Here is a 24,310-nt window from a genome sequence, read left to right as displayed (position 1 = left end):
GTGTAGGGAGAATGGGAGGCAGATTCAGGCCCTAAGGTGGCAGCTGCTCTGGCTTACAGAGCTGCCAAGAGAGCAGGGGAGATTCTGCAACATCTCCAGGTCTTCACTGCAGTCTCCTGGTCTAACGCACAGACTCTGTGTCACTGCCATCTACGGCAGCAGGAAAGTCCGATTTCCTTTTCAACGTTGCAAACGGTTTTGAATATAACCAGAAAAGAGCTCCCTTTGGGCTAACGCGTCCCGTGTTTGGTCTCGGCCTAAGGGTTCACTTGTTGGGAGGGGAAGTTTAAGGTGCAGTGGTGCCCTGAAAAGTGATTTGATAAGTGCCCCCAGGGGGCTCCATGTTTATTCTCTCACTGACACCAGATCCAGCCAGCGCTGCTGATAAATAAAGAGCTGTTTTTTCTAGCTACTAGTGCTGAAAATGCCGCCCGGGATCTGAGAGTCAGGCTGGGTCTTTCTGGTCCCTGCATCACCAACTAAAGATTCTGCCATCGGAGCTCCGCTACTGTAACAGTTCTGCGGGTCAGCTGGAATAGACTCCTGCTCTCGCGCTCCAAGCTGCATCGACTCTGCAGGGCTCACCGACAGAGAAGGGATCCAATGTAACCCTTTCAAGTGAACGCTGAGTGTCAAACGCCTGGGTCTGCAGCCGGGAGTGGATGCCATGGGCACAGAATGACGGGATATGCAGGCTGCAGTTCCCAGGATGGCTGGGTGACTGCTGGGAGTCCCAGACACTTCTTGAACTGGCAGCAAGTCGGAACAAAGTATCATCCAGTTCCCAGGCAGCACGTGAATCCCTCTCCCCCTCTTCCCACCCTCTCTGTGCCACGCAGGCCTGGGGGGAGTCCCCGGTCCATGCTCTCTTACCCTGGCCATTGGCATCTTGTTGGCCTCCACGTAGAAGTGAGGGGTTCGCACTTCATACAGGGCTCCATAGTCCAGCTCCTGCAAAGGACAGGCGGCAGCGGTAACATGGGAGGCAAGCCCACAAGCTTCCCCCCTTCCCCCTCTCCTGGGGGCAGAGGAAGCGACCTGTGTACATCCCCACTAGAAAAGAGGAAATGTGAATAGAATGTTCCTTAATGGAGCTAGAGAGCAGGCTGAGAGCTCCCCCTGTCATGGGATAGGGGCATTCCCTTTCGTACCCCTAGGCTATGTCAGGCGACTGGGGTCAGTCCAGAAAGATCTGTCTCTTCCCCACTCTCCTGTGTGTCACACCTTCATTACAACCTCCAAAGTGGCCCCTAGCATCAAGCCAGAGCACTGCATGCTGGGAGATCAGAAGCGGTGCCAGGGTTTTTGGCGCCCTAGGCGCAGGGCCGGCTCACCAGTCCCGCGGCTCCGGTAGACCTGCCGCAGGCGTCCCTGTGCACGGTCCACTGGTCCTGTGGCTCCGGTGGACCTGCCGCAGGCGTCCCTGTGCACGGCCCACTGGTCCTGCGGCTCCGGTGGACCTGCTGCAGGCATGCTTTCGGATGCTTCACCGGAGCCGTGGGACCAGTGGAGGTCCACCGGAGCAGTCTGCCGCCCTCCCAAATCCTGGTGCCCTAGGCGACCGCCTAGGTCGCCTAAATGGAAGCGTCGGCCCTGTGGGAGATGTAGTCTGCACATGCTACACCTCTGCATAAGGATTAGAGCACCGGCAATCTGATTAGCCAGTCCCTGGGACTCTGGGCAACTTACCAATGCATCCCCTGAGCAAAGTTTAGGGACCCCCGGATGCAGCCAAGTTTGGCTTTTCCAAGATTCTGTGGGGTGGCCATAAAGCGCCCCCATATTCACCACACTGCCCAGCTGCATTGCCCCTCTTCCCCAACGCCCTCCGTGGGATTGCCCTGCCCCCCAGGACTCACAGCAGTGCCCATCTTCTCCAGTGTCTCCTCGTTGATGGGGTAGCGGAGTTTCATTTTGCGGTACAGCGGGTGCTTCTCGTAGTAGCTCACCAAATCCACCAGGCTCTCGAACTCAGCGGAGCTGCCCAGCATGAAGAGCCGGCCCTCCTGCTGGATGCGGCAATGCTTGATCTTGCCCTCCGCTCTGTTACCAACACAGCCCAAAGGGCACATGAGGAGGGGCTGGGTGGGGAGGCCGGGGGGGGGGACGTGCCTTCTGTTTTTACAAACTGCAGAGGGGAATCATTTCACCCACCCTGAGATGCAGCCACCTCTAGGGTGGACGGCAGCAGCTGGGGAACAGCGCACAGCAGCACTGCACAGCAGTTCAGGAAAGGAACGAAGAAGATCCCCGTGTCCAAGTGGCTTATCGTGGGAGGTTTCATCCCCGTGGGAAGGCAGCCAGAACACTGGGGTAACATCCTGACTCACAGTAAGTTCCATGGGGGTATCTAATGACTAGAGCAAGAGCTCACTTTTCCATGCAATCTACAAGATGGCACGACTGCCTACAGCAAGCCAGGTATGTCTACCCTGCAGTTAGACACCCCTGGCTGGCCCGTGCCAGCTGATACGGGCAGGTGGGGCTGTTTAATTGCAGAGTAGATGTTCCGGCTTCGGTTGGTGCCCTGCGAGGTGGGAGGGTCCCAGAATGTCTACACTGCAATTAACAGCCTGAGTCAGCTGGCATGGGCCAGCCAGGGGTGTCTAACTGCAGTGTAGACAAACTCAGCCAGTCCTGAGGGAAGGGAAGAGGAGCCCTAGTGACTCATCAACACAACTTCCTGCAGCACCAGCTTTCCTTGAAGGTCCCCGTCCCAGAACCCTTCCAGCCCAACTGTGCTCAGCTAATGAGACTGGAGAAAATCATGTGCAAGCACACGGCAGGGCGCGGGGCTGGGAGGAGAGATAGCAGTGGCTGCACGCTGTGGCCTTTGAGTCCAGCGGGTCACCAGGGAAACAAGTCTGCTGCTTCTCAGCTCAGGCCCCAGTGACGGGTTTGGCCGACTGGCCAGCTCGACCCTGGGGAGCTGCCACTCACCTGAAGGAGATAGCATAGGAGTTGGGCTCATTGCGTTTGCGCAGCAGGAAGGCTCCATCCCGGGGCACCCTCATCAGCATGTGCTCGGCCTGCAGGCGGGACAGGTTGGCATGGTACCACCTGGGCCAGGAGAGAACACACAGCAGGATCAATGCATCATCCGGACCCTGTGCCATGGCATTGACTCAGCAAATGAGAGACAGGCCGACTCTTTTCAATCTCCTAGTCCAGGGGTGGCCAACCTGTGGGTCCAAAGCCACGTGCGGCTCTTCAGAAGTTAATATGCGGCTCCTTGTATTGGCACCGACTCCGGGAGTGCAGCTACAGGTGCCAGCTTTCCAGTGTGCTGGGAGGTGCTCACTGCTCCACCCCTGGCTCTGCCACAGGCCCTGCCCCCACTGCACCACTTCCCCCCACCCGAGCCTGCCATGCCCTCACTCTTCCCCCTCCCCATCACCGCAAAGCCTCCTGCACGTCACGAAACAGCTGATTGGGAGGTGGGGGGGGAGGCGCTGATCAGCAGGGCTGCTAGTGGGCGGGAGGTGCTGGGTGCAGGATGGGGGAGCTGATGGGGAGCTGCTGACGTATTACTGTGGCTCTCTGGCAATGTACATTGGTAAATCCTGGCTCCTTCTCAGGCTCAGGAGCATGGGAGTCCAGTTCTGGTTCTCCACTTTCCAGGGGTCCCAGGGACATGTCCAATCTCTTGCCTGTATTAATGTACCAGCTGAGTGTCTAGGTGTGAGACCTGCTCTCGTGTGTGTATCTATTGCACTAGGAATCAGGTCTGCTCAAACATGTGGATGCACACCCATGGATGTGTGCACTCCCCATGATGCCCATGTGCTGTTCTGCTGGCGACCACAGTTCTGGCTATATGTGGCCTGAGATTATTTACACATGAAACCCCCATTCCCCATTGGTATCCCCAGGGAATAAGCAGGCTGAGGGAACATCTAGTTCCCTGGGGCTTGCGGGGGTCGTTTCCTCTACAAAAAATGGCCACTGCTGGGGCTATAGGCCAGAATCTCCTCCCATCCAGGCTCCTGCCCCAGAGCTTGATGTGGTGCCTCACTGACACCCCATAACAGAATAGTTCCACTGGTGACAGTGCCTCAGTCAAAGAGGAAGTGCAGCCCCAGTGACACCTCATCTCCGGCAGGGGTTGCTGGATCCGGGCTGCATGGTTCAGCAGAGGGTGCTCGCTGGAGAGGCGGGGAGAAAAGCAAGGCGAAAAGGAGAGAGGCGCTGTGTGGAGACGACCAAGGGCCAGAAGGACAGGGAGAGGAGCAGAACAAAGGGGAGAGGGGAAAGGGAGGAGAGGTGACACACTCACTCTTTGCTCTCGTGGGCGTTGGGCTGCGGCACGGGGTCTGTGAGCCTCATCTCAAACTCGTTGCACCGCAGTGGCACCTCGCGGTAGTGGCAGATCAGGCTGTAGAGGCTGTCGAACACCAGGTTGTCCGTCAAGTAGAACTTGGTGGTGCCGGCTTCCTGCCGGGAGTGGATACGGCAGTGCTGGACTCGGCTGGACCGCCTGCAGCAGGGACAAGAAGGGATCAGCAGGGTCAAGCACAAACCACATCTTGTGGCTGCCCAAACCGGGCACCCAGTGGATGGGGGGAAATGACCGGACAGCAAAGAACTCTGCACCAATCCTGGCGGGGTGTGGGGAGATGACCGGACAGCAAAGGACATTCTGAGTCACAATGTGGGGTTTGGATCGAGACTCCCAACATTCGGGGGTTGGATCTGGGCTTCAGTTCAGCTCGATACTGAGATAGCAGCCAGCCAGTCGGACGGAGGGTGACCAGACATCAAGTGTGAAAAATCAAGATGGGGTGGGGGGGGGTAATAGATGCCTATATAAGAAAAAGCCCCAAATTTCGGGACTGTCCCTATAAAATAGGGACATCTGGTCACCCTAGCCAGGCCATCCGTATAGGGATGTTGGAGCAATACACTGGCTTAGACAGTGTGACCATGTTGTCCCCTAGTGGATGATGTGGGCAACTATCCCAGCTGGTCGCTCACAGCTAATGGTGCTATTTTCAATCCAACAGTGGTGGGGGCGTGTGGTTTGGCTGTCTGCTCCTGGCTGATGCAGGTGGGAGCTGCAGGTATATGGCTGTTGTCCTTTACATTGGCTCAGGGCTTTGGGTCAGGCCCACCTCCCCCTCACTGGGGCTTTCCCACGTGGAATCTATAAATGCCAGACCGCTAGGTCCTAACTCAGGCAGAAGCCTCTGAAGTCAATGGGAGTGCGGACTGTAATCCTGAGCCGCACTGGGAGGCCATCACCACGCCCCGAGAAGCACCGATCATCAACCATCGCGGGGCTGGGGAATGATGTTGCAGACAGGCCTGGGAACCGCAGCCCTCAATTGAGCCACATAACTGGGATAGCAGCAGGGCAAGCATCCCTCCTCAACCCCACCCTGACAGGCCACCTCTGAGGAGCCCAGTGTCCGGGATCTATTCAGGTCTCAGCCTCGCTGCTAGGCTGCCAATGAGGGAGAGGATCAATACCCCTTCTGATGGCTCCCGAGACTAGTCCAGTAGGAACCGGACTGAAGCCCACCAGCTTGTTTCACAGAGATGGCTGCTGTCATCAGATGGTAGAAGTTTTCCACCGCTACCACCTCGGACTGAAGGGAAACTGAGTCCCCAGTGTGAGGGGATCACTGGTGCTGGAGGCAGAGGAGATCCTGTGCCCCAGTACGGAGGTCGCAGCAGGAGGCTCCTACCAGAAGGAGAGGGTGTAATCTCCCACAAAGGTCTCGCTCTCCCGCACCAGGAAGGTGCCGTCCTTCCCACCCGTCTCAGTGCAGTACTCGTGCAGCAGCTTCTCAGCGATCTGGCGCCCGTCACGCCCCCCGCCCAGCTTCCCGTGAAACCACTTCTCGCTGAAGTGCAGCTCGTTGTTGTTAAACTCCTGGAGAGGTGCAGAGCCCGAGGACGAGATTGGCGGGACAAGGAGAGACCAGAGAAATCCATGGGGGAGAGAAAGAAGGAAAGAGAGACAGTGGGTTTGGTGTCATGTCCTTAATCACTTTGGCCACCACTGGGGTGGAGCACAGCAGCAGTCTAACAGCGCACAACAATGCTGCCCAACAGTTTAGGGCAGGTAGTGAAGGTTCTCATGTCCCACTGAACCTGCCTGGGGATCTAGTTGGCAAAAGTTAATAGCCCCAACGGGAATCTGAGCAGGACCCTGAGGTTAATACCCTGCCTTGTGAAAAGTGAAGTGGGATATTTAATGGCCAGGAGTGGTCAGGACCTTGGTTCTGCATCTCTTACAAAAATACACATCTGTGCCCCTAACACAATTGGTTTAGCACTATCGGTGAAGGGCACCTCTCTGCTGGGTAACTAATACTAGCACCTGGGCTCTTCTTGGCCAGCTCCTCTCCAAGCATTGACCTGGTCGAACCCTCCTTAGCTGGTGAGCTGGGGCAGAAGCACAACCCAAAGGGGTACATGCAGCTGGAGGTACTTGGGTGGCTCTGTAGGTGAATCCTGAAGGTCTCTGAAGCACTATCTTCCCCCCAATCCACACCTTTTCTCCCCACAAACACACCTCTTTTTGTTCCACCTCTTCCTCATCCTCGTTGGACTGGTAGCGGGACGTCTCCTCGGAGTAATAGATCTTGTTGCTTGTCAGCACAAAGTAATGTGGGCTCCAGGTCTACCGAGGAGAAAGGAGCATCAGAACCAGGCAGCAAGAAAGCTGGGGAGTGGGTACAGGGCAGGGAGGTGGCCAAGGATGTCAGCACCTGCCAGAGATCACAGCTGCTTGCACTGCAGGCATGTGAGTTCACCCCATGCTTCTTGCTGATGCCCCAGGAACCCATGGCCAGAACGTGTGTTGTGTTTCCACTCCAGTGAGTAGTCCACTAGAGGATACCAGCCTATTACTGCTAATGGGTAACGGAGTCCCTCCTTTAGCTTACATGGCAGAGGTCTGTGATGAAGGTCCAGGGTTCAAGCCCTCCTAATGACCCATGGAGGGGATGGGACTGTGATACCTCCTTCCCCACTGCTGGAATCCAAGCATTGGTATTCCAGCCTGCACCGTGAGGCCCAGTTCCTGGTTCCACGTGCAATCTATAGCCCTTTCCCTTGGCTGTTAGTTCTGGAAAGGGAGACCGAAGCCTGGGCAAGGTTCTCACATGGTCAATGGGGTCCTCAAGGTACAGGATGCCGTTCTTGATGGAGTTGCTGATGTCATTCTCCGAGTAACTGGCCGTGGAGACTTCTTCGTAAAGGTTCCCTTCCACCAGCTTCTTGTGCTAGGGAGCGGGAGAGCAAACCAGAGAGAGAAGAACTCACACAGTTAGACTGACCCTTGACCTGTCTACCAGCTCCCGAGCCTGTATCCTGTCTGCCATGGTGGATGTGTAACATCACTCAGCCGGGGCAGTGAAATGACTGGTCAGTTTCACTTCCTGTTTACAACTGGTTTAACTTCCTGGTTCTCCTGGCCCAATGCTGCTGCTGTTTGGGTTCACCGTACCATGGGCAAAGGAGTCTGTTCTGGGAGCAAAAATGACTTAAATGAATGTGAGTGGCCAGGGCTGGTGGTTAGGTTTCATCTGGGAGGGAGATTCCCATGCATCTTTGTACTTTAGAGCTAGAGGCGGAGAAAGCTCACCCCAGTATGATCCTGTCACCCCCAAACTACAGGGCTCTCCCATGAGCTACCCCTGCCCACACCAGGGCAAGGCTGGTGTGTACAGTTCTTGTACCGCCCTCCTCTGGACAGTATCAGAGAAGGACTGGGGGAATGGGAAAAGGACAGGCCCTAAGTGCTGCACCTTGATGAGGATTTTCTTCTTGAGCTGGGTGGGGGAAGGCAACTCATCGGCGTTGATGTCCACTGGCTTGGTGAGCAGCATGTCCCCAAAGACCTTCTTGAAGTGAGAGGCCATGTTCCTCTGCTGGACGATGCTGCAGTGGTCCTCGATGGAGAGGATGATGGGGAACCTGGGAGGGGGAGGGGGAAGGAAAGGCCAGATCATTCAGAATAGCAACCGAGAAAAGGCTCCAGATCACGTGCCTGCTCCTAGTGTAGCCAGGGGCAAAACTAATAGGGTAGGGCCCCAAAGGGGCTAACAGGAACTCAGAGATCCATGGGACAATCTGATAGAGACCTTGGTGTAGGGAAAGCTGGATTAGGGCAGAACCTAAAGCTGGGGAACACTCAGTAAATCAGGGTGTGACACACTCAACCTGGGAGTGCTCTGCAGGGAATTTATCCAGGCCTTGGAATGGGCAGTGCAGCAGGGAACATGTCCAGACCCAGCAACAGGTTCTCACGATAAATACAGAACCAGTGAGTGCTGACCAGGATAAACAGGGAATATCTGGCTGCCACACATGATTAAACGGGTTTCACCCTGGTCTCTAATAGTTTCAGACTGGCTTAAGCCCTGAAGCAGGAGGTTTCCACAATCATTGTTACCATTAACTATGAGAACTCTGGATATTCTTGTTATCCATATAAATGTCCAATCCCTTTTTGAATCCTGCTAAGTTCAAGGCCTCAATGGCTTCCTGTGGCCATGAGTTCCACAGTCTCATTACATGTGACAAGCTTCACGCCCTTTAGCAGTTCCTAAGCAGCAAAGGGGTGACAAAGCCCTTGCAGTGCAGTGGGGTGGTCCTTACTCAGAGGTCACGAAGGCGTGTTCCTTGATGGTGTGCAGGACATCCAGGAATTTGATCTTGGAGGTGAGTGTGTGTCCGTGGTAGATGATTGGCAGGTCGTCTGGACCATCCCAACAGTCCACTGAGGGCAGAGATGGTTGAGTTGTTAACACTCCCCCCACGTGCGTGATCATTTATCCCCATACCCCACACACGTTCCCGAGGGACTATGTCCTAGCTCCTTTCTTTCCTGCACAGAGTGGAATGGACAACACCACCTCTACAGCCCATGGCCACTGCACGTGCATCGGCCCCAAGCGTCACTGTGGAGTTGTGCACACTTCATTGTCGCGCCTGTACATGGTCACTTCATGAGTGGACAAAGGGGTAGAAAACACACTGGTATTCACCTCTGAGACGCCAGGTAACAGCACATTCTGTTATCTCAGTTAGCAGGGTCAAATGAGACTGAGCTAGTGAAAGAGGCTGTGGGATTGGATGGAGGTCTGCCTGCCATTGATATGAAGGGACGGCAAGATCGCAAGGGTTCACCAGGTGGACTAAATGATCCTCAGCTGAGGGCCCATTGGGTTGTAGATCCCAAGGCCTGAAGGGACCATTGCGACCATCTGGTATGAGCTCCTGCACAGCACAGGCCAGAGAACCTCAGCTGGTGAATCCTGCATCTGGTGGATTTTAAACTTCTCCCCAGGTTGCCCCAGAGGACAACGACCCAACATAACGTCTCATGTTTCCAGGGCACCAGAAGGATCCCAGTACAATTCACCAAGAATTGCTGTAGCCACATCTGGGGTGAGATCGGGCGGCTGTTTGACACCGAAGTGTAAGACAGAAAAGTGGGGGCAATTTAAAGGAACTACCCATCACAGGATGTGGCCGAGGCACTGGGCTCAGACCCAGACATTTGTCCGAAGTGCCGAGGGAGTTTTGGGGAGTGGTCAGGAACTTGGTTTTAGAGATTCCCCCAAAGGATGCTGACTGCAATGGTAAATTGTGTGGGGAGGGGTGGCATCACCAGTATCATTTCCTGCTGCCCTTTGGCGGTCCCCCACCTAGTCACCGAGCGGCACTCATGCTACTCAGCTCATGGAGTCGGACCAGCTCACAGCCGCTGCCAGCGGCCCGGCCCCCGGCAAGGATCAGCTCACTCACGCTCTATGCAGCGGCAGCCCATCCGGAGGCAGCGCGCGTAGGCTTCCAGCGAGGACTCACTGGAGAACTGGTCCCCAGTCAGATACCTGCAAAGAGAGCGAGAGGGCCTCTGAATCGCCAGCAGCGCCTGGGGGTGGGACCGGGAGGCCTGAAGGAAGTGGTGCAGCTGCAAATCATGTGGCTCCCAGTCTATCTCAGGGAGCAGCCACTGCAGAGGGTGGGTGTCCAGGCAGCCGCCAGGCCCGCCACAGACGGCGTGCCAGGGGAGCTGCCTGGTTCCTTACCATGCCTGGTAGCCTAGTGCAGCCAGGGCCTTGCTGTTTCAAGGGCACCTCGCTCTGAACCCAAGGCCTGGATCCCATCAGATGGCAGTGTCTGCTGTCCCGTGGAAGCCCTACTCCTGCCACTGCTGCCTGGGCTCAGGAGACCCATCCGAGGCCCAAAGCCACAGGGCCAGGCCCACAGCGCGTGTAAATAGGCAGAGCTGCATTGGAGCCAATGGGCCAGATCCCCAGCTGGTGTAAATGGGCAGAGCTCCATTGGAGCCAATGGGCCAGATCCCCAGCTGGTGTAAATAGGCAGAGCTCCATTGGAGCCAATGGGCCAGATCCCCAGCTAGTGTAAATGGGCAGAGCTCCATTGGAGCCAATGGGACAGATCCCCAGCTGGTGTAAATAGGCAGAGCTCCATTGGAGCCAATGGGCCAGATCCCCAGCTGGTGTAAATGGGCAGAGCTCCATTGGAGCCAATGGGACAGATCCCCAGCTGGTGTTAATGGGCAGAGCTGCATTGGAGCCAATGGGCCAGATCCCCAGCTGGTGTAAATGGGCAGAGCTCCATTGGAGACAGTGGGACAGATCCCCGGCTGGTGTAAATGGGCAGAGCTCCATTGGGGTCAGTGGGCCAGATCCCCGGCTGGTGTAAATGGGCAGAGCTCCATTGGAGTCAGTGGGACAGATCCCCGGCTGGTGTAAATGGGCAGAGCTCCATTGGGATCAGGGGGCCAGATTCCTGACTGGTGTAAATGGGCAAAGCTCCATTGGAGCCAGTGGGACAGAGCCCCGGCTGGTGTAAATGGGCAGAGCTCCATTGGAGTCAGTGGGACAGATCCCCGGCTGGTGTAAATGGGCAGAGCTCCATTGGGGTCAGGGGACCAGATTCCCGGCTGGTGTAAATGGGCAAAACTCCATTGGAGCCAGTGGGACAGAGCCCCGGCTGGTGTAAATGAGCAGAGCTCCATTGGAGCCAATGGGACAGATCCCCAGCTGGTGTAAATGGGCAGAGCTCCATTTGAGTCAGTGGGACAGATCCCCGGCTGGTGTAAATGGGCAGAGCTCCATTGGAGCAATGGGATAGTTCCCCGGCTGGTGTAAATGGGCAGAGCTCCATTGGAGTCAGTGGGACAGATCCCCAGCTGGTGTAAATGGGCAGAGCTCCATTGGAGTCAGTGGGACAGATCCCCGGCTGGTGTAAATGGGCAGAGCTCCATTGGAGCAATGGGATAGTTCCCCAGCTGGTGTAAAGGAGCAGAGCTCCATTGGAGCCAATGGGACAGATCCCCGGCTGGTGTAAATTGGCAGTGCTCCATTGGAGCCAATGGGACAGATCCCCGGCTGATGTAAATGAGCAGCGCTCCATTGGAGCCAATGGGCAGAGCTCTGTTGAAGCCAATGGAGTTATGCTGGTTTAGTCCAGCCGAGACACTGGCCCATGTTTTCCAGTACCTGCTTACAAGGAAGTGTCCAGGAATCCCACGTCCTAGATGAACAGAGAAGTGGGGTAACCCCTGCAGAACTCCCAGGGGAGGCTAAAGGGAAATCCCACCTCCCTCCGGTCACTATTGCATCGCAGACCAGAGCCCTTCTGGAGCTCTAACACCAGACTAGTGACTCCCCAAGTGTGCAGAATAGCTTCTAGGGCTGCGGTGGGAGGCACCCGTTCCGCTCAGAATCAAACAGGTTGTGCTGCTTTATCTTCGCCCCACCATGCTGGGGGCCCTTCGTCGGTGGGCTGACCCAAGCTCTTACGTATTGTGGGAGGAGGAGATCCAGTAGTGGGACAGCGGGTAGTTCATCTCCTCTGGGACCACCCGCTCGTACTTGGCGTCCATGACCATGTTTTCCCTGGAGAACAGGTACGTCAGAAACTGAGGACAGAAAGAAAGCTGGTTAGAGCAACACGAGGAGGGGTCAGGCTCCAGGACACCGTGGGTCACCCCAGGCAAGGGGGAGAGATGGGCGTGGGGCCAAAGCACTAATAGGAGTGGGGAAGGGGAGAGAAGTTGGTGGAGAAGACCTGCCAGCAGCAGAGGACGAGCTGAGGAACACAGTCCAGTGAGTACAGCTAGAGATGGGCTTCAGACGCAGAGTTTGGAATGTAGACTTTTCCAAAATGTGAGGGGGAGGGGTTCACTCTTTCAGTACAACTGGCCTGTCTAAATACATGTAGTGGAGTCAGCTGTGGAATTTACTGCTGCACCTGCACACAGTCACCTGATGGAGGTGGATTTTGGGGCCAATCTGTAGCTGTGCCCCTTAAACAAGGATAATTAAAACCTGAAGCTTCAAGGCACAAGGAGATCACCTGGAAGGGTCAGGAAGGAATATCAATCCCCAAATATGCAGCACTGTCCACTAGCCAGATGGACATCCTTTTAAGCCTCAGGCACTGGTCATCGATGGAGGCTGGGACAGCAGTCTATAAGCCCCCTGGGTCTGATCTGGCATGGCCCATCCTCCTAACCTCCAGCCTGAAGTGTGCATTGTCTGTTATAAATACACTTACGTCTGTGTGCACCAATTCAACAAACCCTAACTAATCTAGAGACTTTATCTGCCCCAGATGGGAATCTGAGCTCCGCTGATGGGTGCTGGAGTTGCTAAGGGGATGGCTGAGGCAGGAGGATGGGCTGGGATCCGGGGTACATATTCCCCTACCTCATCCAGCTGGAAGAAGGGTTCTGCCATGTCACTGAAGGGGTCCCTGAGGTAGCCACACATGTATTCCCGCACCTTGCCGATGTCACTGGCCCAGGGCTCCTAGGGCAGAGAGTGCAGAAGGCAGCATTAGGTGGGGAATTGCACCAAAGGTTTGGAGGTGAAACCATGATGGGAATCTCAGATCTGCAAGATCAAGAGCCTTCAGACAGATGGAAGGTGACTGGACTCAGGGCCCAGGAGACTCATGACCTCTAGCTATGCACAGGGCAGGCACAGCACATACCCCCACACCCCACCGCCACCATCACTGTGCCTCCAGACTGACCTGGCCTATGATGGATTCTCCATCGCAGCTCAGCATGAGCTGTTCTAATGGTTAATCACCCTGCTGTTAAAAACAGGCACCTTCTTTCTGGTCTAAGTTTGTCAGGCTTCAGCTTCCCCCACCCATTGTAGCTTTCTCTCTGCCACAGCTGGAGCCTGGGCAGTGGCACACACTGCCCTTCTTGGGAGACCACTATGGTCCCTTCATCCCATGGTCTCTCTGCTGAGACTGCCAGCAGAGGATGCCAGCTTCCGTGGCGTTGAGTCTCATGGTCTATTGGGAAGAGGAGAGTGATCCACCAGCTGGACAGCCATTGGATGAGCATGACTTCAGATTACTAGCAGCCTGGGCTGATTTTTGGGGTAGCCAGACGCTCTCTCAGAACAGTGGCAGTCGTGAGAATTTCTGCTATCATCCACTGCATGCCAAGTGGTGCCTGGCAGAAGGGCTCGCAGTCCCTCAGGTACGACAGGGTATTGGACGTGCGCCTTAGCGGATACCTTCTGGTCGTGCTGCAGGAACTTCTGGAAGTCGTACAGTGTAATCTGGCACAGCTCTGCCCGGTCAACGTTCCTGGGGAGGGGCAGGGAGCCGGTCAATGGGAGGGTGCACAAACCGGATAAGCCAGTCTCCCCACACCAAACAAGTCAGGAACTGAGTGTGTCTCCGCCATACAGATACCTAGTCCCCTTAGTCCCCCCACTATTCCAGCTCTTCCCCCCGCATCCTCACAGCTTTTCCAATGAACCCGACTTGTACCCGCCTGCACCTATTACTTCAGCCCAGGGTTCCCCTGACCCAGATGTGCTCATGCCCCTCAATCCCAACCTGCAGCGCCTTGCTACCCCAGACCTGGGCTCCCCCTGGCCACAGCTCAGCCACTGCCCCTCAGTTCTAACCCGCAGCCCCCCCTGCTACCCCAGCCCTGGGCTCCCCACACACAGCTCTGCCAGTGCCTCTCAGTTCTAACCCACAGCCCCCCTGGCTACCCCAGCCCTGGGCTCCCCACACACAGCTCTGCCAGTGCCCCTCAGTTCTAACCCGCAGCCCCCCCGGCTACCCCAGCCCTGGGCTCCCCACACACAGCTCTGCCAGTGCCCCTCAGTTCTAACCCGCAGCCTCCCCTGCTACCCCAGCCCTGGGCTCCACACACACAGCTCTGCCAGTGCCTCTCAGTTCTAACCCGCAGCCACCCCGGCTACCCCAGCCCTGGGCTCCGCACACACAGCTCTGCCAGTGCCCCTCAGTTCTAACCCGCAGCTCCCGCTGCTACCCCAGCCCTGGGCTCCCCACACACAACTCTGCCAGTGCCCCTCAGTTCTAACCCGCAGCCACCCCGGCTACCCCAGCCCTGGGCTCCGCACACACAGCTCTGCCAGTGCCCCTCAGTTCTAACCCGCAGCCACCCTGGCTACCCCAGCCCTGGGCTCCCCACACAAAGCTCTTCCAGTGCCCCTCAGTTCTAACCCGCAGCCACCCCGGCTACCCCAGCCCTGGGCTCCGCACACACAGCTCTGCCAGTGCCCCTCAGTTCTAACCCACAGCTCCCGCTGCTACCCCAGCCCTGGGCTCCCCACACACAGCTCTGCCAGTGCCCCTCAGTTCTTACCCGCAGCTCCCGCTGCTACCCCAGCCCTGGGCTCCCCACGCACAGCTCTGCCAGTGCCCCTCAGTTCAAACCCGTAGCCCGCCCCTGCTACCCCAGCTCTGGGCTTCCCATACACAGCTCTGCCAGTGCCCCTCAGTTCTAACCCGTAGCCCGCCCCTGCTACCCCAGCTCTGGGCTCCCCACACACAGCTCTGCCAGTGCCCCTCAGTTCTAACCCGCAGCCACCCCGGCTACCCCAGCCCTGGGCTCCCCACACACAGCTCTGCCAGTGCCCCTCAGTTCTAACCCGCAGCCACCCCGGCTACCCCAGCCCTGGGCTCCGCACACACAGCTCTGCCAGTGCCCCTCAGTTCTAACCCGCAGCTCCCGCTGCTACCCCAGCCCTGGGCTCCCCACACACAGCTCTGACAGTGCCCCTCAGTTCTAACCCGCAGCCTGCCCCTGCTACCTCAGCTCTGGGCTCCCCACACACAGCTCTGCCAGTGCCCCTCAGTTCTAACCCGCAGCCTGACCCTGCTACCCCAGCTCTGGGCTCCGCACACACAGCTCTCCCAGTGCCCCTCAGTTCTAACCCACAGCCCGCCCCTGCTACCCCAGCTCTGGGCTTCCCATACACAGCTCTGCCACTGCCCCTCAGTTCTAACCCGCAGCCCCCCCTGCTACCTCAGCCCTGGGCTCCCCACACACAGCTCTGCCAGTGCCCCTCAGTTCTAACCCGCAGCTCCCCTGCTACCCCAGCCCTGGGCTTCCCCTGGCCACAGCTTTGCCAGTGCCCCTCAGTTCTAACCTGCAGCCCCCCTGCTACCTCAGCCCTGGGCTCCCCACACACAGCTCTGCCAGTGCCCCTCAGTTCTAACCCGCAGCCCCCCCTGCTACCCCAGCTCTGGGCTCCGCACACACAGCTCTGCCAGTGCCCCTCAGTTCTAACCCGCAGCTCCCGCTGCTACCCCAGCTCTGGGCTTCCCATACACAGCTCTGCCAGTGCCCCTCAGTTCTAACCCACAGCCCCCCCGGCTACCCCAGCCCTGGGCTCCCCACACAAAGCTCTGCCAGTGCCCCTCAGTTCTAACCTGCAGCTCCCCTGCTACCCCAGCCCTGGGCTCCCCCTGGCCACAGCTTTGCCAGTGCCCCTCAGTTCTAACCCACAGCCCCCCCTGCTACCCAGCCCTGGGCTCCCCACACACAGTTCTGGTGACGTGCCCGAGTCCTGACCCACAGCTACCTCCCCAGACGCTGATCTCAGTGACAGCATTAACCTGAGCACCCCAGTCATTGCCCTGGAGTCATTCTGGTTTAATCACTGTGTCCAAGAGTAGAGTCCTGCCCATTCTCTGGGTATCTAATAGGGTCAGAGTCATATATCAGCCCATTGTGTCCCAGGCTCAGCTTCACTGTCCCCATCTCTCAGAACAGGGAAAAGCAGAGTGTGGGTGTCCAGGGGTCCCCCCTGTGTGCTGCAGTGGGAGCAGACTTGTGAAGAGACCTCTTGGCTCTGAGTCTTGTTCTCACACACACACACACACACACACAGCAAGCCAGGCTGACTGGCAGGCCGGTGCCCCATCCGGGGCTGGGGCCGGATCTGACAAGGGGGGATCTTTGGTACTCACCGCAAGGGGAAGGAGAGCTCCAGCTGCTCGATGACCTGGAATGCAAAGTGGGGGCAGGGGCAGGTTAGCCAGCGGAGAAGGTGCCACCTGCAGGCTGGATGGGGACTGGAGGAGGAGGAGGCCCGGGGGGACTTTGTCTAGAGTCTTGCAAAGTATCAGGCACAAGGCATCTCAGGGCCTGTGGCAGGAATCTGAGCTGCCCCTGGACCTGCTGCACTGGCAGCAGCCTCCCCTCACTGACTCACTCTAGATGATCTTCCCCATCTCCCATCCCTACAACAAAGCCCCCACTCAGCCAGTTCTCGGGGGCTCTCTCCTGTGGCATGCCAAGTACATTTAGAGTGCTGGAGAAATGTCCATTGGTAGTGACGGCAGCACCATGACCCCACTCTGGCCTTCCTTACCCATCCCTGGGGCTGGGCCCAGCTGTAGGGTCACCCCAGGCCGGGGAGAGTCACCGAGGGCCCCAACTTCTTACCGATTTCTGAGCATCAAACATTAGGTTTTTGTAGAACTGAGTGAAGTGGGTGAAGGCCATGTCGCTCCTGGCTTCCACTTCCTGTTGGGAGGATGGAGAGAGACAGAACCTGGTGAGAATGGAACGAGAGGCAGCAGACCTCCCAGGGCTGAAGGATTGAGGAAGACTTCAAGTACCCGGTGCAGAAGATGGGGAAAAAAGGCCCCTGTCTGAAAGCATTGGCTCCAGTGGGATTCCCATGCTGCACCGCTCCAGCTGGGGGTGTCTTGAGTCAAGCCCATGGGCCATGCGGAGCCAAGGGAGATCTACAATGTGGCCTGCAGCCACCACCGGGCAGTCCCTGGGGATTACAGTTCCCAGGATGCAGTGCTATATTCTGAGCCAATATTGTAATCCTGTCTCATGTCTAGAGATGGGCTGGCCGGATTATTTGGAGGGGAGGTTGGAATCGTTGGACGGGGAATGAGCAGCAAATGTGATTGGCCAGCTCTAGGAACGGACTACAATCCTGTGTTTCCCTGTAACTGTCCCTTAGTAACAGGGAGTGCAGGAGGAAGGTACAGATAATCCAGTACAGGCCAGGAGCAGAAGGGCTTCCAGAGAGACCACTTGCCCAGGAGACATCAGCTGCTCGTTAATGTTCATTTACTGCAGACACCCCTCAAACGCATAGCAAAGGAAAGGGAACAGAAGAGCGGCCACACTGGGTCAGACCAAAGGTCCATCTAGCCCAGTATCCGGTCTCTGACAGTGGCCAATGCCAGGTGCCCCAGAGGGAATGAACAGAACAGGGAATCGTCAAGTGATCCCCTGGCAAACAGAGACGCGGGAATGGGCAGGAGATAACCCTTACAGGAAAAGCCAATGGGACTAAATGGAGCAGGAGACCCTTTCTCTTGGCTTCACTGACCCATCCTATAGAATTCTATAGCTGGGGGAAGTCCCTGTTCAATTCTGTAGGGCAGCTCAACACCTCCTTCCCCACAGGAAGGGTCGATTCTATAGGACTTCAGAGTCATCTCTGTAGAACCTGGCTGGTTCTACAAATCTCTACTGGCTTCCCCCCATCCCATTCTATAGGCCTTGTCTATAAAGGATGGGCCAGAAAAGGAGAGATAAAGGGAGGGAGAAGGAGACCGCGGCAGTCTTCTTACCACTAGCTTGTCCCGCAGGAACCTCATATTGGGCACCCGGTAGTTCACCTGGGGCAGCATGGCCTTCAGATCCTTCACCGTGATACTGCAAGACACACAAAGCAGGAGTCAGGCCTCAGAGTGGGACACGTGGGAGCCCTGCTTCTCATGCAGGCTCAGGGCCTCCAGCTGGCCCCATGGGCTTGAGGCCTTGAGCAATTTCACTCCCGCCCTTCTCCCAGATGAATCTTCAGGAGATCCAGGGCCTGTTTCTGCGAGAAAGAAGAGGGGTCAAGAGCCGCAAGCACTCCAGCCTCCATGGCTCCAGAACTGCCAGGCACTCGCTGGAGCCCCATTCAACCTGTATCTCCCCCAGGGAACTGAACTCTCAGTTCACTGAACAGTTAGACAGGGGCTGGCCTCCAGACTGAGCTCGCACTCAGGAGGTTCCAAAATTGAATCACTTCCATCTGTGCAACTCCCTAGTGTGGACACACGGAAATGGTGTGGTTTGAGTGGCTGCAGCCCGTGCCACTTAGCCTGGCTGGTACGGAACAGGGTTTGTTCCTGAGCTAGCAGAACGCGTGCAGAGCAGATATTGCATTCAGGGATAGTTTGTTTATTCCAAATAAACAAAGGTGAACCACTGTAAGAGGTGAAGTTCTAGGCACTGGGAATGCCCAGGTCAGACAGACTGGTCTGAGCAAACCTAGGGATCTCCCATAGCTCATTTTAAAATCTGAGTTACTTAATCTCCTCCTACGAAGGCGGGACTAAGAGGTATTTGTACTAGAATGACACCATCTACTGGGGACAGAGAGGAGAGCAGTTCAGAAACCTGAGAACTAAGACTGATACCTGGAAAGCAGGTCTGGTGGACAGACCAGTTGGGAAGACATTCAACCCTCCGTCTGATTTTGGGCCACATAGTTATTTTGCATAGTCTTCTTAAAAATACCAGCAGCCAGAGGGGTCCTTGTTGCGTACTTGCCGTGAGGGCTGTAGCCACAGAATCATAGAAGATTAGGGTTGGAAGAGACCTCAAGAGGTTATCTAGTCCAACCCCCTGCTCAAAGCAGGACCAATCCCAAATAAATCATCCCAGCAAGGGCTATGTTAAGACGGGCCTTAAAAACCTCTAAGAAAGGAGATTCCACCGCCTCCCTAGGTAACCCATTCCAGTGCTTCACCACCCTCCCAGTGAAACAGTGTTTCCTAATATCCAACCTAGACCTCCCCGACTGCAACTTGAGACCATTGCTCCTTGTTCTGTCATCTGCCACCACTGAGAACAGCCGAGCTCCATCCTCTCTGGAACTCACTTCAGGTAGTTGAAAGCTGCTATCAAAACCCTCCTTACTCTTCTCTTCTGCAGACTAAATAGTCCCAGTGACCTCAGCCTGTCCTCGTAAGTCATGTGCCCCAGCCCCCTGATCATTTTTGTTGCCCTCCACTGGACTCTCTCCAATTTGTCCTCATCCCTTCTGTAGTGGGGGGACCAAAACTGGACACAGTACTCCAGATGTGGCCTCACCAGTGCCGAATAGAGGGGAATAATCACTTCCCTCGATCTGCTGGCAATGCTCCTACTAATGCAGCCCAATACGCTGTTAGCTTTCTTGGCAACAAGGGCACACTGTTGACTCATATCCAGCTTCATCCACTGTAATCTTCAGGTCCTTTGCTGCAGAAATGCTGCTTAGCCAGTTGGTCCCCAGCCTGTAGCAGTGCATGGGATTATTTAGTCCTAAATGCAAGACTCAGCACTTGTTCTTGTTGAACATAATCAGATTTCTTTTGGCCCAACCCTCCAATTTGTCTAGGTTACTCTGTATCCTATCCCTACCCTCCAGCGTATCTACCTCTCCCCACAGCTTAGTGTCATCTGCGAACTTGCTGAGGGTGCAGTTTAGCCCATTGTCCAGATCATTAATAAAGATGTTTAACAAAAACTAGGGGAGAAGGGATAGCTCAGTGGTTTGAGCATTGGCTTGCTAAACCCAGGGTTGTGATTTCAATCCTTGAGGGGGCCACTTAGGGATCTGGGGCAAAATCAGTACTTGGTCCTGCTAGTGAAGGCAGCAGGCTGGACTCAATGACCTTTCAAGGTCCCTTCAAGCTCTATGAGACAGGTATATCTCAATGTATCTAAAACCAACCACAAGGACACTCCATTTGATACCAGATGACAACTAGATATGGAGCCATTGATATCTAGCCAGCTTTCTGTCCATTCATAAAATCCATACCTTTTTTTACTTGCTGGCAAGAATACTGTGGGAGACTGTATCAAAAGCTTTGTTCAAGTCAAGATATATCACATCAACCACTTTCCCATATCCACAGAGCCAGCTGTCTCATCATAGAAGGCAATCAGGTTGGTCAGGCATTACTTGACCTTGGTGAATCCATGTTGACTGTTCCTCATCACCTTCCTCTCCTCCAAGTGCTTCAGAATGGATTCCTTGAGGACCTGCTCCATGATTTTTCCAGGGACTGCAGTGAGGCTGACCAGTCTGTTGTTCCCTGGGTTCTCCTTCTCTTTTTTAAAGCTGGGCACTATATCTGCCTTTTTCCAATTGTCTGGGACCTCCCCTGATCGCCACGAGTTTTCAAAGATAATAGCCAATGGCTCTGCAGTTACATCAGCCAACTCCCTCAGCACCCTCGGACGCAGTTCATCCGGCCCCATGGATTTGTATATGTCCAGCATTTCTAAATAGTCCTTAACCTGTTCTTTCTCCACAGAGAGCTGCTCACTTTCTCTCGATACTGTGCTGCCCAGCCAGCTCTGCTGGACTCCTTTCCCCCTCACATTAGCCTCCCAGGGGATCCTGCCCATCAGTTCCCTGAAGCAGTCAAAATCTGCTTTTCTGAAGTGCAGAGTCCATATTCTGCTGCTCTACTTTATTCCTTTTCTCAGGATCTGGAACTCAACCATCTCATGGTCACTGCTGCCCAGGTTGCCACCCACTTCTACTTCCCCTACCAATTCTCCCCTGTTTGTGAGCAGTAGGTCAAGAGGAGCATGGCCCCTAGTTGGTCCCTCCAGCACTTGCACCAGGAAGTTGTCCCCAACACTCTCCAAAAACTTCCTGGATTGTCTGTGCATTGCTGTATTGCTCTCCCAGCCGATGTCAGGGTGATTGAAGTCCCCCATGAGAACCAGGGCCTGTGATCTGAAAGCCTCGTCCACCTTATCCTCCTGGTCTGGTGGTCTATAGCAGACGCCCACCATGACATCATGCCATGAGAGTGCCCTTCTCTGAAAGACTAACCTGTATGTGACTTCAGCAAAAGAACCCCAAATCAGCAAACCTTTAGAGATGGTGGGGCCAGATCCCCAGCTGGTGTAAATCACGGCAGCTCCACTGACTTCATACAGTCCCACCCGCTCATGATTACGTGTGCCGGTCTGTATTTGTCTGCAGAACAAGCAAGGGAAGTGGGCCCCGCCCGGTCCTTCCAATCCCAGACCTTGCTGGGGATTCGGCTTGGAAGGGGTGTGTGCAGGATCTAGCATGCTATTGTGTTTGTTCTTCACTGGCATTCGGTCGTGCCTCTGGGGGCTAGTTAGGGGCTGAATGATTGCAAGAGCTGATGTTTATGCCTGATTCTCATCCCTAAATGTTGGAAATCCAGTGAACAGACCAGGCCCTGGGTTAATCTAGCCCGGTAAACAGCTCTTTGGGGCGTTAAACTCACTAAATATCATCATCAACACTCAGGCAGCCACCAAGCTATTTGGGTTTCAGCAGAACCCAAATGCACAGCCCTAGGGTTTAGCTTGAATTTACAGTTACCCAAATCAGACAGCAGGTGGCAGCATGTTCTATTCGACTCCTGCTCCCCCCTCTCCCCAACCCCATCCGCACTTGCTAACCTAGGCGGCTTCAAGGGGGGTTCCGGGACGAGAGAGCAAACCGGGAAAGGAAACCAGCTTCCCCGCGGTTTGCTCTCTCGGTCCCGGAGCCAGCCAGCAAACCGCAGGGAAGGAGAACTGCTTGCTCGGGGTTCCGGGACCGAGAGAGCAAACCGGGAACGCCGCGGTTTGCTCTCTCGGTCCCGGAGCCAGCCAGCAAACCGCAGGGAAGGAGACCTGCTTGCTCGGGGTTCCGGGACCGAGAGAGCAAACCGGGAACGCCGCGGTTTGCTCTCTCGGTCCCGGAGCCAGCCAGCAAACCGCAGGGAAGGAGACCTGCTTGCTCGGGGTTCCGGGACCGAGAGAGCAAACCGGGAACGCCGCGGTTTGCTCTCTCGGTCCCGGAGCCAGCCAGCAAACCGCAGGGAAGGAGACCTGCTTGCTCGGGGTTCCGGGACCGAGAGAGCAAACCGGGAACGCCGCGGTTTGCTCTCTCGGTCCCGGAGCCAGCCAGCAAACCGCAGGGAAGGAGACCTGCTTGCTCGGGGTTCCGGGACCGAGAGAGCAAACCGCGGCGAATCGGTCCCGGAACCCCGAGCAAGCAGGTCTCCTTCCCTGCGGTTTGCTGGGTGGCTCCGGGACCGAGAGAGCAAACCGCGGCGAAGCTGGTCTCCTTTCCCGGTTTGCTCTCTCGGTCCCGGAACCCCGAGCAAGCAGGTCTCCTTCCCTGCGGTTTGCTGGGTGGCTCCGGGACCGAGAGAGCAAACCGGGAAAGGAAACCAGCTTGATTACCAGAGGCTTCCTCCTTCCACGGAGGTCAAGAAAAGCGCTGGTAACTGTCTACATTGGATTACCAGCGCTGGATCACCAGCGCTGGATCCTCTACACCCGAGACAAAACGGGAGTACGGCCAGCGCTGCAAACAGGGAGTTGCAGCGCTGGTGGTGCCCTGCAGATGTGTACACCTTCAAAGTTGCAGCGCTGTAACTCCCTCACCAGCGCTGCAACTTTCTGATGTAGACAAGCCCCTAGTCTACAGCTGCTCAGTGTGTTCTCTGGGATTTGAGGGAAGGCCCTGGGTGCAGTTTAGTAGCATGTGCTCTGGTCTACACCAGAAAGGGTTTGCTGGTATAGCTACACCAGCAAACCCTCCTAGTGCAGATGCAACTTATAACAGCAAAAGACTTCTTCCCCCAGTAGAGATTATCCCAGATCCCTAAACAAAATAACCTGTCCCAGCAAAGGGATTCTTTTTTGTGGGTATAATTGTGTCTACACTGGGACTGTTGTTGCTGCAGCTGTGGCAGTTAGGGGTGTGATTTTTTCACACTTCTCACCAAGAGAGCTAGGCCAGCCAAACTTTTCCAAGTAGACCGGGCCTGAGACGTCAAGAACCATGTCACTTGATTCCGTGCTGGATGGGCCACGAGCTGTGACTTGGAGCGGCCCCTGGAAAGGCTGGGTACTGGTATGCAACATCAGCGAAGGGAAGGCAGGCAGGAAAAGCTTAGCCGAGTTGCAGAGATGTGCGTCCTGAACCTGAGACGTGCCGAGTGCCATTCCTGCACGGGGACTCCAATCGGAGGTGTGTGTGCTCTGAGAGTTCAGAGACCAATCACTGCCCGGGATATGAGTGCTCAGCACTGCTCAGGATCAGACCGTAAGCACTGCTTTGTTTTGCTTCAGCTGGCCTCACTGAATTTAACGTGATCAGCTTCAACTGCCCTCAGCTCCACAGCCAGGCTCTGCAGCTGCGCCAGAGCACTGTGCTTGGGAAAGCAACGTCGAGCGGCGTAGGGTGGGGGTAGCACAGGGGGACTCCTGCTGCCTCTCAGAGACTCAGCCGCGCACCATCCTGGCAGGCCTCCCAGGATCCTTGCCGTGTTATTAATACAGCTCTCATCTGGCACTTTGATCATGCTGTGCAACCTGCAATGGGGTACAAATTCCACCCCGTCGAGCTGGGTTGCTGTGTAAGCCCATTGCTGGAGTACCACAGTGCTTTCTAGGACAATCCCAGTGGGATAACAAAACATGCCTAATCAAATCATCTCAGTGGGATTCTGCCGAGTGCCTGGAGACTCCCGCAGGGCCGTCCCTTGGGGATAGTTCAGAAGGCCTTTCTCCCTCACTGTGCTTCTGTTTCACACTTGAATATAGCACTCAGGGCCCCAGGGGACACACCCATGTTTTTGTAAAGCTGATTGCTCCTTCCACACTAGCCCCACTTCCTGTCCCATCTCCCATCATTTCCTGCCCAGGCCCCCTCCTCTTCCTGGTTGAAACCCCTCAGTTCCTGTCCAATGTCCTGTTTACAAAGAGCTGGCATGCGGCAGGGCCAAGAGCTCATCCTTCGCGGCTGCTGGGCCCCACCCCAGCAGCCATGCCTCATTAGCTAGCTGGACAGAAAGGAACCAAAATGCTGATTAAACAAAAAAATTTAAATCCAGTTTTCTTTCCTCCTCCCCCCACAACTCCCTACAGCTTCTCAAAGAGACACTGTCTCATTTCCATCTTCTCCATTCAGTCCTGTTTGGCCCCAGATTCCTTGAGAGCCTGTTGAAGTGGAATCCTGGCCCTAGCCGCGGCTCT

At 55.8% G+C, this 24,310-nt stretch overlaps 1 protein-coding gene across 2 annotated transcripts in view; it reads right to left on the bottom strand.

Moving 5' to 3' along the window:
- Positions 1-24,310, bottom strand: part of LOC115647157 (1-phosphatidylinositol 4,5-bisphosphate phosphodiesterase gamma-1-like) — a 77,014-nt gene that overhangs the window by 15,200 nt on the left and 37,504 nt on the right. For both annotated transcript variants that reach the window (XM_030553925.1, XM_030553926.1), the window contains 16 exons: positions 17,878-17,962; positions 16,724-16,804; positions 16,246-16,280; positions 13,527-13,599; positions 12,699-12,800; positions 11,790-11,908; positions 9,763-9,848; positions 8,611-8,731; positions 7,758-7,926; positions 7,113-7,232; positions 6,521-6,628; positions 5,688-5,875; positions 4,277-4,477; positions 2,941-3,060; positions 1,860-2,043; positions 874-951 (listed from right to left, as the gene is read on the bottom strand). In XM_030553925.1, coding sequence (XP_030409785.1) covers positions 874-951; positions 1,860-2,043; positions 2,941-3,060; positions 4,277-4,477; positions 5,688-5,875; positions 6,521-6,628; positions 7,113-7,232; positions 7,758-7,926; positions 8,611-8,731; positions 9,763-9,848; positions 11,790-11,908; positions 12,699-12,800; positions 13,527-13,599; positions 16,246-16,280; positions 16,724-16,804; positions 17,878-17,962 — 1,870 coding nt within the window. The remainder of the gene's footprint in view (positions 1-873; positions 952-1,859; positions 2,044-2,940; positions 3,061-4,276; positions 4,478-5,687; positions 5,876-6,520; positions 6,629-7,112; positions 7,233-7,757; positions 7,927-8,610; positions 8,732-9,762; positions 9,849-11,789; positions 11,909-12,698; positions 12,801-13,526; positions 13,600-16,245; positions 16,281-16,723; positions 16,805-17,877; positions 17,963-24,310) is intronic.

This window comes from Gopherus evgoodei, chromosome 2, assembly GCF_007399415.2.
Source record: "Gopherus evgoodei ecotype Sinaloan lineage chromosome 2, rGopEvg1_v1.p, whole genome shotgun sequence".
In the NCBI taxonomy this organism is placed as follows: domain Eukaryota; kingdom Metazoa; phylum Chordata; order Testudines; family Testudinidae; genus Gopherus; species Gopherus evgoodei.
This window is presented reverse-complemented; position numbering and strand designations above follow the sequence as displayed.